The 12,287-nt window shown below is 40.3% G+C and overlaps 1 protein-coding gene across 50 annotated transcripts in view; it reads right to left on the bottom strand.

The window, feature by feature from the left end:
• Window positions 1-12,287, bottom strand: part of NRXN3 (neurexin 3) — a 1,789,124-nt gene that overhangs the window by 181,164 nt on the left and 1,595,673 nt on the right. For all 50 annotated transcript variants that reach the window (XM_070065300.1, XM_070065299.1, XM_070065301.1 and 47 more), the window contains one exon: window positions 11,469-11,640. In XM_070065300.1, coding sequence (XP_069921401.1) covers window positions 11,469-11,640 — 172 coding nt within the window. The remainder of the gene's footprint in view (window positions 1-11,468; window positions 11,641-12,287) is intronic.

The raw sequence follows: 12,287 nt of genomic DNA, 5'->3' as shown, positions 1-12,287 counted from the left end.
AAGTGTCAAAGGGATCACATAAATAAGACCAAGTGTCTACTAATAACAACAGATAAAATTAAAAAGGAGAGAATGATCCAACATGGGAAGCAAGCCACACAGCAGACTCATAGAAAGACAAAAGCCCTAAACAGCACTCTGACCTCAGAATTAGCCCTTAAGGCATTCAGATCTGGCTAAAAAGCCCTTGAGAGCATTTCAGGCATAGAAAGCCCAAACACTGTGGTAAAATATGACCTACAAGAAGGATCTCTCTGAGTGAGATTCCAGTGGAAATAATGGGCCATCAAAGAAGGAGGTGCTTTACTCTGCAGAGAGGAGAGAACTTTGACTTTGCTTATGGCCCTGTTTAAATACTGTTGGAGTTTGTGGACTCAAATGGCTTTCATAGCCTTGGCAGCTCATGACAAGAGCCTTGGGTGATCATTGACATTGTAAATAAGAGTGTCAATTGTTAAATCAGCAACAGGAGTCACTGTGCACTTGCTCCACATGTAGGACCTCTGTCCTTAATGAGTTGTACTATGTGAATTAACAATAAAAGCTGTCGTCAAACAGTACTTTATACTGTGTGTGTCTGTATAGGTGCAAACTGTTGAAATCTTAGTATAGAGTGGGTCTTCTGTATATAAAGATAATTAAAATGAATCTTAATCAAGAATGGGATGGGACAGGGAGTAGGAGGTAGGATGGGAGTGGGGTGGAGGGTGGGTGTGGGGGGAAGAACCACTATATTCCTAAAGCTGTACCTATGAAATTTATATTTATTAAATAAAAGCTTTCTAAAAATAAAAAATGAATAAATAAAAATAAAGTTTATTTCTATTATCTTGTCCAAACAAAGAGACACTTTGTATTGTTTTTGCTGTTTGAAGATGTGGTATAACTTTTGTTTCTATTTAAATATGAACTCATTTCTATCATTTTATATACCTTTCAGCATTTTACTTCCATTAGGAATGTTCTGTGTAGTACCCCAGTTCCCAAGACTTATGCAGCCCCAGGGAACAGCCTCCATAAAGTTCTTGGAAAATTTGTCTAATGAAAAATACTTTTCACTAAAATGAACTTATGTTTTAATTCCATTTTCTTATGAAATTTTGAAGTGCCATTATGAATTAAGCATTGGCATTTGGTAAACCCATCATGCAGGCCAACACAGAGCATCAGGGACTTATGGCAAGGCTATTCACCCAGCAAAGAAATGCATCTCATAGAGTAAACTGTAAATATCAGTGGGAATTGAATTAAATCCATATTAACTCCATGAGCTGAGATTAAAAGTGCCTCTCTGTCCTTGACTCATCCCTCCTTCCCCTTGTGACCTCCTTTCCCCTCTCTTCAGCCTGCTGGGGTATTGACAGGGATTTTAGAAGAGTGGAAGGTTTTTATCTCTTTGAGATGAGCTGCAATATGATTACAATCGATTGAATGATTTACAGTATGCAGCAACTTTCATCACCCTCTCTATAGAATTATAAATGATATACTGCATGTGGATATATATATTATTATTGTTATCATTGGTTATTCATGTACCACCACTAAGAAGCTTAATGTTCTTTTTAGACTTTAAATAAGAAGAAGGACCCTGCAACCTTGTGCAAAAATTAAACTGAAGAGATGGGATTTTGGAAACTTTTCCTAAAAATAAAGCCCAGTGCTTGATCAATAGTAGGGCAGTTGGCACTCTTACAACCCTGGGGCAGAGCAAAAACACCACGAGGTAACTTCATTCTATGGTTGGGATAATCATTCTAGATTTTATAATCAATGACAAAACCTGCAGGCCAGGGTTTTTGTTTACTACCTAAATTGGGGCTTTCTTGTGACAATAAGGAAAATAGAACTTGTACTTCACCAACCTACTTGTGAAATTTTGCAATATCTGATGATTTTTCAAATTTAGGTGGATTCATTTTATTACCACTGCCTTGCAAAGACTGAGATGTTTTTAATATTTCGGTAGCACACTATTTCAAATGAGTACACTTGAATAATCACATACAATATAATTATACTGTATTTCTAATCTTGAAGGTATTATTCCAAGGATGCAGATTAATATAAATATGTGCATCATTCATAGAAATTAAGAAATCATTCTCTTTGCATCTCTAGTTTAATAGAGCCAAGTGGTGATATTCAAATTTCTCATTAGTCATTTAACTGATACCTAGCTTATAATATTTAATTTATGGATAAATATCATATGCTTTTTATTTCACGTAAGTCCATGTTCCTCTTGACTTCCCAAAATAGTCCACTAAAAAGGAGGAATAAACCAGGACCAGACTGAGGTGAACATCTTATGAAGTACCATTGAAGTTTGCAGGGCAATTATTATTTTGTTCAAAATCCCTGTAGAGCAAAACCACTGACCTATTCACAAGTGAATTCTGGATAAATAATGTCTTTAGTTAGTATAATTGCCACCATATTATCAGATGTAAATCTTCATTATTATAACAAGCTCCTTTGTGCATGCCACTTAATTTCTTTATAAATAACCTTGAGTTGTGTGTCAGCATAAAGTCCCAAGGTTGAGTGAGTATCCATGGGCCAGGTGTTCACATACTCCCTCCCTCTATTTTAAATAATCTTCTTTTCCATAGATGAGTGGTGTGTGTGAGTGTGTGGGGGTGGGGGGGTGGGTGTAGGTTTCTATCTTGTCCTTTTGCCTCCTAGTTGGTTATGTTTAAATTTAGCATTAGCCAGAAGTCCACAGTTTGCCTTGAAATGCTTATCAGTTTCTAAGAGACATTTACAGGAAGAGAAAGGCTGTAGGTTTGATAGCAGTAATTGTATTTAACTTGTAAGATACAAGGCTATTTATCTTGTACCTTGGAATTCACAGAGGAGAAAGGAAGTCTGCCTGATAAGGCAAAAATTAAAGCAAAATGAAAAAGGAAAGAAAGAAAGGAGGAAAAAAAAAACCTAAGCACCTTATTGCCACTTTCCCATCCTCTAAGCAAGACCATTAAATAGAGGAAGGCAGACTTTCATTTAACAAGATCTTCCTGTCTGCTTAGGTCTGATACTGGGAAGCAAAACAGAAAACCATGAAAGAGAAGAAGTTGCCAAAGCTCCAAAAGGTCTCGCGAAAGGTACAGAAGAAAGGAAGTGTGCATAGGTGCCCAGGCAAGTGCTGACTTCTAGCTGTTGCAGAAATTGGAGTTCTAACTGGAGAGAATTCCAGGATTTCACTTGAGAAAAAATTATAAATTGTCAAGACTTGGATTAAGGAGAGAATTTATGGGATATTTAACCGTTCCAGGGTATAAAGAATATCTAAAGGTCTACAGAGTGAGTACAAACCAGGATCTTGCAGTGGTCATTTGGCCTAGAGGTTAAAATGCTACTTTGAATGCCTGCATCCCACATAGCAATGCTTGGGTTCAAGTCCTGGTTCTGGCCCCCTATCACAGCTTCGTGCTAATGCACACAGTTGGAGGCAGAAAGTGATGACTCAAGTTGTTGGGTACATGCCATCCACATGGGAGACATGAACTTTGGTTCTGGCACCTGGCTTTGGGCATCTGGATGCTGCTGGCACTTGGGGAGAGAACCAGTGGATGACAGATCTCTGCCTATTTTCTCCCTCTCCATCTCTCTACTTCTTAAAACAAACAAAAATACACAGGATTCTCAAGTCAGGTGGTCATGGTTTGGAAACCACCTGACTGAGTTTGCTGAGAGATTTTGGGTGCTTCCATCTGCCACTTCCCAAACTTTTGGGACAAGTGTCCATTCGGTGCACATGTTCCTTCTTAGGAACTATTCCCACGACAGTGCAATTCTGCAAGAAGGATGAGAAAGCAAAATGAGACATCGTCTGTGTCCTCCATTCTCCCTTTTGCTGAGTAAGCCTCGATGTAGAAAGTCTTCTCAGGAGAAAAGACAAGCCTAAAATGTCTCTGGGTGGCAGATAGTCCTCAGAAAACAGCTGCTACTACAATCTCATTAAGCTCATGCTTTTTTCAAAGAATTGTCCAGTTTCTGAAGTGGAACAGCAATTGCAATCCATGTTTTGAAGATGCAATAACAGGTTTAATAGGTCAACTCGATGGATTTGCATTCTAGCCATGTGTCAGAGGATACAAATATAACTTAAGGAAGGGTAGACAGTGATTTCTGTTCAGGGAATTATCTGCATCCAGTCCTGTTTTTTTTTTTTTTTCTTAAGTGTTCTATATGAAATGTCAATCAGAGCATTCTCTTCTTTTTAATAGGAGAAAATACATACATCTGACCTTGGAGATTGAGGCACAGAGAAACTTCCCCACATAGTACATTGCTCAGAGTAGTAAGCAGGAGGGAGGATGGTAGTTCTGTGGTCACAGAGAGTTTGGTTCCAGAATCCTTAGTCTCAACTACTATATTACTCTACTGCCTTTCCAACAATCCCATGAATAGGTGAAGATTTTATCCCCCTGGTTACACAACCACAAAAATCCTTAGATTAGTCCCAAAGATACATGAAGGTCCATGCCAATTATTTCATCAATGATATACACGACGATGCATATGATAGCAAATACCTACAAAATAAGAGACATCATATTCTAGTTTTGTTCTGTCTGATAAAAACCACCAGCCTATAGCCTCATAATATAGGTGTGAGGACTGAGTGAGAAAATGTATTTAAAGTCATCAGTACCTTGGGCACAATAATTACACAAGAAAACAAAATATCACAGTGTTGAGTCACACCAGCCACATGGAAATACTCAGTATCTACATGCTGTTAGTGGCTGCCATATTGCACAAACACGAGTTGTCAGTGTGAAAGAAGAAAAAAACAACATGCTAGCTTTCTAAACATCATCGATTTTCAAATCCAGCTGCATAAATGCAGTGGAAACAGCTTTTTATAAAATTCTGATTTCTAGGACGGTGCCTCTCAACTTTTATTGCACACATGCATTATCTGGTGATCTTATTAAAAGGCAGATCTGACGTCACAGTTCTGGCCTGGACCATGTGACTGTGTTTTCTAACAACTGCTAAAGTATGTTGGATGATGCCGGTGTATGGGTCCCATCCCAGGTCAGTTACGTTAGATAACCTGATAGTGGGGCCTGACTCCTGGCAGTTTATGAAAGTCCAGGAGCTTCTCGTTTGCAGCCAGGTTACACAGCTTTGCTTTATAGTGAAAAATAAAAACACTATTAGAAAGGATTTTTTTTTTCACCAAAGACTAACAACAGAAAGTAGAAAGACATTGGAAAAAAGAAACTTATCTACTCATGAATCTTATTTCATTCCTGACAAATGGAAAAGGATGAGGAGGGTGCAAACATTCAGAATGCACTGCTCTGATTAATCAGTGCATTTTGTGACAGTATTTAAGGAACTTATTTACAAGAAGGCTTGGAAATGCACCCACCAATGTTCAAACACATTCATTAAGTGAGCATTTCTCTAGCTGCTGTTGCAACTCTGCAGCCTGGAAACCAAGTTCAAATATGGCTTTCCTCCTTGATTGTGTTTATACTGCTTGGTCCCTTGGCAGAGCTTTACTACCTATGTTTTCCCCCCATTGAACTGAAAGCAACACTAGGCCTGAATGGATGAATGAGCAGGTAGATGGGGCTTGTTTTAATGTGTGTTTCAAATCTGGCAAGGCCTCAAATGTTTGCAGGCAAAGATGGAAAGAAAAGCTCCTGGCTAGGAATTAAGGAAACCTAAGGCTTGAGAACACTGACTTCTTTTTAACCCTTCCAAGTCTTACCAGCCTGGGTGACAGGTGCACAGCAACTAAAGATTTCTTGTCGCTGTGAACACTCTCTGAAGTATGAAAGGCCAACAAACTTATGAAACAAAAACTGCTTGTGACTCTCTTGAAGTCAGGGGTGCTTAACCAAGGTGACTTTGCACTCCCTCCCCGGAGGATAGCTGGCATTGGTGGAAACATGCTCCTGGTATCACATGGGTGGACGTCATGGATGTTTTTAAACATTCTACAATGTTCAGGATGGCCCATCTGCCTCCCTCCTCACACACACAACAAAGAATTATCAAGCCCAGAATGACAGTAGTACCAACAGCGAGGAACTCTACAAATTTAACTAATCCAGGCATGGAGGTTTTTGAGAATATTGTTTAAGGGGGAAAAATAGTATTATTTCCAATGAAACTGCGCCTCTGAGGAATAGAAGTGGACAGGAAATTTGGGGTAGCACACTCTGAGAGTCAGGATGGGAGTTTTGGCTCTGCCTCTTAAGGCTGTGTGACACTGGGAAAGTTACTTAGCTTCTCAGAGCTGTACTAGTCTAATTGTAAAATGGGTATAGAGCAGTAATAACACCAAAGCCGGCCTGTCACAGAGTAGAAGCAGGCTCAAATGTAGTAATGCAAATGAAGACTCAGAACACCAGTAAGACCATATAAGATTCTCTCTTTCAACCACCATAAAGACAAAGTTTTGAAGAACTTCCCATGTTGAAATATAAAGTTTTCTAATATTTTTAAAGAATAGCTATTTTCACATCTTTTCCATATTCTGAGTTGGGTAGTTTCTATAGTCTGAATGTCCCTGCCAAAATTTACATAGTGCAGTTTACTGGTCATTGTTATGGTGTTAAGAGGTATAGGTTCATCCCGTGAGGCCAGCGCTCTGTGGCATGGGCGGGGTGATGACGCTCTTTGACAAGAAGCACTGGAGACAAGTTTCGGTGAACATGTCTGCTTTATTAACGACCATGCACACTCTTTAAAGGGCAGGCAGAGGGGTGTAGCTAATTCAGGGCAACACTAATTCTATAACATAGAACCGATATCGGTGCCTCTATGCTTCTCCAATCAGCTTGAAGATCACATAGCTAGGATAGCTTTCCAGGTGGTCCTAATGGGCCTGGGCCACACCCGGGAGCTGCTTACGTAATTGACAGGGGTGGGGGGAAACATGCCTGGGGCTCCTGCCCCCTGCCAACAGTCAGACTAACTGCATGGGCAAGGCAGGCAGTCTCACAGGATCACCCACAAAGAGGTGGTACCTTTAACAGGTGAGTAGGTCTCCAGGGCTCCATTTTCATAAATGGAACAATGTCACTATCATGGGAGGGGGACAAGTGTTCCAGAAGTGGCTTTGTATAAAACCTTTCTGTTTCTCCCTTTCTCTCTCTTGCCTTCCCTTTTGCCTTCTACAATATAATGATGCAATAAGAAGACCCTCACCAGACGTGGCCCTTCAACTTCCCAGCCTCCAGAACTGTGAGTAATAAACTTCTTTTCTTTGTAAATTACACAGTTTACAGTATTCAACTATAACAACAGAAAACAGACCCAGACAGTGGTCAAACAGGATTTATACATAGGTCATTAGTGGGCATCTTATTGAGTGATGAAGAATTCCCTCTAGAGGACTTCAGCTGAGCAGATATGTGACGCCAAGACGGGAAGAAGGGAGGAGGAACTACAGCAATGTCCAACCTGTTCTCCCCAGCACTTCCTGAGGTGGGGAGACCTAAGACTCTACAAATGGAAATGCTTATCGGCATTCATTTCCCAGGAAACATGGCTCTGACCTGAAAAACCCTTAGTGACCACGCTCAGGATTCTAATAGCCCTGACCACACAGCAGGCGACGGCCACTCAGTAGAGAAGGGATCTTGAACAATCCCAGTTATCTGAGACTCCCAGGGAGCCGAGAGCTGAGGCTAAAATTAATTCCTCAAGCTCAACTCACCTTTCACCTCCCCTTCCTTGTCCTCGCCACTGCATTGTGTAAAGACAGCAATCAGAGGCTTTAGAGGGAACATTTGTCAATGCCTGGATGTTAGCTCTGGGCTGATTCTTCTTTTATTTCCCTCTCCTGTTTCTTAGCCTTTCTATTTTCAGGTTCAAAGAGAGAAGCTGCTTTTGAGTTCTATCTCCCAGAATTAAGTGATATAAGATTCTGATCGCAACAGAACTATTTTCATTTGGGATCCTTCCTGATTCACAAAAAGCCAATGCTACCTGCCCTGCACTCAGCTGGGTTCTAAATTCTTCACAGTGGGACGTTTTAGTAGAGTGTCATAAAATCCTATAAATGTTCATGAGAAGATTCTGGAGTTGACCCATTAATCCGGGTACCCAGTTGGCCCTTTCTGACCTGGTGAGTAGGAATAATTTCCTGAGAACATGCTCTCAGAATGATACAAATTAAGAGAACAGCTTAGACTCATGTGTGCTAATAAGACTTTCCTGTTAAAAAATATTTATTGGGCCCAGCATTGTGGTGTGACAGATAAAGCCGCCACCTGCAATGCCAGCATCCCATACAGCCACCGGTTCGAGTCCTGGCTGCTCCATTTTCAATCTAACTCCCTGATAATGTGCCTGGGAAAGCAGCAGCAGATGTCTCAAGTCCTCAGGCCCCTGTACCCACATGGGAGACCCAGAAGAAGCTCCTGGCTCTTGGCTTCAGCCTGGTCCAGCCTTGGCTGTTGCAGCCATGTGGGGAGTAAACCAGCAAATGGAAGACCTCTCTCTCTACCTGTGCCTCTCTGTAACTCTGCCTTTCAAATAAATAAAATAAATATTTTAAAAATTATGTATGTATTTGAAAAGCAGAGAGAGAGAAGATCTTCCATCTGCTGGTTTACTCCTCAAACGGTTGCAATGGCCAGGGCTGGGCCAGGCCAAAGCCAGGAGGCTGGAACTCCATATAGGTCTCCCACATGGATGGCATGGACCAAAACACTTGGGTCATCTTCTGCTGCTTTCCCAAGCATATTAGCAGGAAACTGGATTGGAAGTGGAGCAGTCGGGACTCAAACCAGCACTCTGATATGGGATGCCAGTATTTCAGGCACAGGTTTAACTCACTGCAACACAACACTGTCCCCCAAATTTTTCTTTTTTGAGTGAGAATTTTCTATTCTGCAACTCATAGTAACCACACTGGTATTTTCATAAGGACTGACCTTTGAAATACAACACTTCCAGAAAGAAACAAATCTCAGATGGCACAAGGAGGGAGATGCTTATTTCTAGTTCAGTATTTTTCAAAACAATCCCCACCTTGAGGAGGGAGCAATAGTGGCAACTGTGCCCAATCAGAAACAGAAGAATCTAGTCCTAGATCTGTTTGTCATTTACTATGTGATTTGTGATTCGTGAGTTTCTACTTTAATTTAAAATGAAGGAAAAGAATATCTAGCCTTTCTGGATTACAGGCTATTTAACAGTCAGAATCAAGTGATCTGTGTAAGTGGATAATGCCATGATTTAAAATGCTAATCAAATGTTTATTAATCCTCCCAGCTAACATTTATTAACTATTGACATAACTGACCCAGCATTATATCATATGTATTCAACTCATTTATTCATTACATGAATCCTGGAAAATAAGTACTATCATAGCCTCTTTATCCAGATCAGAAAACAGATACAGGGAGTTTCGATAACTTGTGCAAGGTTCTCACCTCAGTCACCAAATAGGAAAAAATAAACGTCAATTTAGAGAACCAAGAAACAGAGCCAAAATGAGAATCTGGAAAGGAGAAATCTGATATGTTTGTAAAGCATCATAGTAATCCTCAGAGGAGAGAATCAGAACACTTAGGAATTCTTACACGGATTTTTATGTTTTTGTGTTGTATTTTGAATTGTATGTGGGAAAAGGTACTATGTATTTCAGTACTTGGGGCACCTCAAAGCCTTGCCTTAGACTCAGAACTGATAAAGTCAAGATCTCAATACCAGTCGGTTGACGGCAAGGTCCATACTTGTAACTGCTAACTTGTACCCTGTCCTGGAATAATAGCATATGCTATTATTATTAGATAACACCTACCAACAATAATGGTAACTTTCAGGAGGAAGCAATGCCATTAAAGGAAGGCTTATTCTATTTTGAAAATATATAGGAAGCAACCCATAATTTGGAACTAAAAGCATAATTTGGAACAAAGAGATGGGTGCACAGCAAGGTCACTGGTTTTCTTATATATTTGTGGCTGGAAGGGGACCATTTAGGAGCCTTCTCATTGCTGGCAGCAAAATCACATTTCTCTAATGAATTGGGGCAAGTGGTTGAACAATTTTTAAGATCTTGGGCTACTTTGGTTTCTCTCACAACTCCCCTCCCCACAGCCTACATGATTTAAATAAGAAGCAATTAAAAAATCAGATCTATTAATTTTTAGTGAATTGAAGGATAGTAAGAATTCATGATAGCTGCTAAAATTGGCTTTTTAAAAATCCTCCTAGAAGACATCATACAAACATTTGTGTGCTTTAGTCTAAGAAAAGCCAAGGTATTGCCAACAGCGGTTAAGCTTTCTGGCTACCTGTTTTTGTTTTGGTGCCTTTTTTTTTTTTTTTTTTGGAAGCAAATGGTAGACAAATGATTGAGTAGTGCTTTTTGTTTTAATTCCTTGGGGGAACTTACATACTATTTATGGGTATCCCTAAAATTCTGAAATCAGATATAGGGAAACCAAGAAGCAACACAGATACTTCTGGCTGATTTGTAAAGAAAATTTATTTTAGGTTAGCCTTGAAAGCATAATCATAGCTTGCAAGCCATTTAAAAGTTTTGGGCCACAAATTGGCAAATTTACTTTGAGATTGTTTCTCTGAAAGAAATAGCTCTTTGTCTTCTGGATATGTGTATCTTTGTTACTATGCTCATCTCTATGTAAATGATGTGAAAGACAAATTGTGAGAAAATTTGGGGATGTTGGAGTGTAGGATAGAGACGTTGCAAGATATCCACACTAGTGCAAAGTGCATATCTGAGCTCTTGCATCCATCATGTAACAGTGCAATGACAGAGGAAAGGTGCTTTGTTGAAGTGTTTTTCTTTCCATTCTAGGCACTTATAAGATCAGTGTTCAGGCCTCTTCCTGAGAGAAGTGAGAGATGAGAGGGGAAAGCTAAAAGATTATTTGAATGATCTCTTGACTACTAGGACTAATCTTTGAGAATCAAGGTAGACTTGTGTAAGTGAAAGGAAAAAATAAGCAAAGTCAACCAATGAATGAAATTCCAGTGTTAGTTTTCTCATTCGTGCCCAGACTTGATGTTGATCCATTCACACTTAGTAAACCTCCTATCTGCATCTCTGTACCTTCAATGGTACATGACTAAATGGCACCACAAAGTCCAGATCTCAAACTGACTATCCTGTGATTATCCACAACAATTCACACAACAGGGATAGTGCCCCTTCCTGCATGGCTTTTCATCTGCAGTGCCCCAGAAAGCCTATGTAAAGATCTCTGGTATGAGCCAGTCAGGCAATATTAGCTAAGGTTTGACAAAAAGTATGCAGTGCATAGTTAAGAAGTCTCCAGAAGTGCCCTGCACCAATCATGTCTGAAAGAATTAACATCTTCTCACACTAAAAATATCAAGAATGTAGGTTTCACTCAGCGTGTCATGATTTGGTGAGAGTAATAAGCAAAACTGCCATTTGGAAGTAAGAATGAGACAGTGAACGAGAATACAGCCACTGAGGGCCCAGTGTGTACCTGTAGGGTAATGTTCATTCACTGGCCAGTTGTCCACCTGGAGTGTGGCATTTCCACCGTTTCTGGTGAAGCGCACCACATGGTATTTGCCATCATTGACAGGGGTTCTCTCTTCTTTGATGGAGATATCAACTGTGCCGATGTTGAAGACAACTCCGATTTTCCCCTGCTCCTGTGAAAGGGAACACAAAAGGCATAGTTACCACCAACCACAAGGTTTTTCCCCTTTAAACTTGATCCTCCAACTAGCAATAAACCTGCAGGTGCCCAGAGGGAGCTGTCGGCATGAAGTTAATAATAGTATCCTATATTTCTCCATGGGCTTTCATCCTGAACATAAAAACCACTGGTATAAAGACACCCAAATTGCTCTCACAGGCTGAACTGCACGGGTTACATCATTCAATTGCCCTCAACAGATATCAAGTCTGGAATAGTAGAACTACCTAACAGATGCAGTGACACTGCAAAGTTCATTTCTACGGGATGGATTAGGTCTGTTTTCTAAGAGAAACTAAGACATTGGAACTTAAGTCATTTCACAATTCAGATTTGGGAGTAAAGAGGAATTATGAGCCTCCCTAAACATGCTGGGGCAAGCAAGGCAAGAGGAGCAGCAAAGGATGGTCAGGCACTGGCATTGAAGACAAATGCTGATGACACTCTCTGCAGATCCAAAGCACACAGGCAAAGTATCTTGTGTAGAGGTCGTGAATCTGAACTGGAGTTTCAGATTTAGGGGGCTGCCCTCACTTCCTCATTCCCAGCCCTGCTGTACATGATAATCCAAAGAGAGAAGTGCTGTTCATTGTAGCTCAT

Source organism: Oryctolagus cuniculus, chromosome 20 (genome assembly GCF_964237555.1).
Source record: "Oryctolagus cuniculus chromosome 20, mOryCun1.1, whole genome shotgun sequence".
Classification (NCBI taxonomy): Eukaryota; Metazoa; Chordata; class Mammalia; order Lagomorpha; family Leporidae; genus Oryctolagus; species Oryctolagus cuniculus.
The sequence above is the reverse complement of the archived record's forward strand: the minus strand, read 5'-3'. Positions and strand labels throughout refer to the sequence as shown.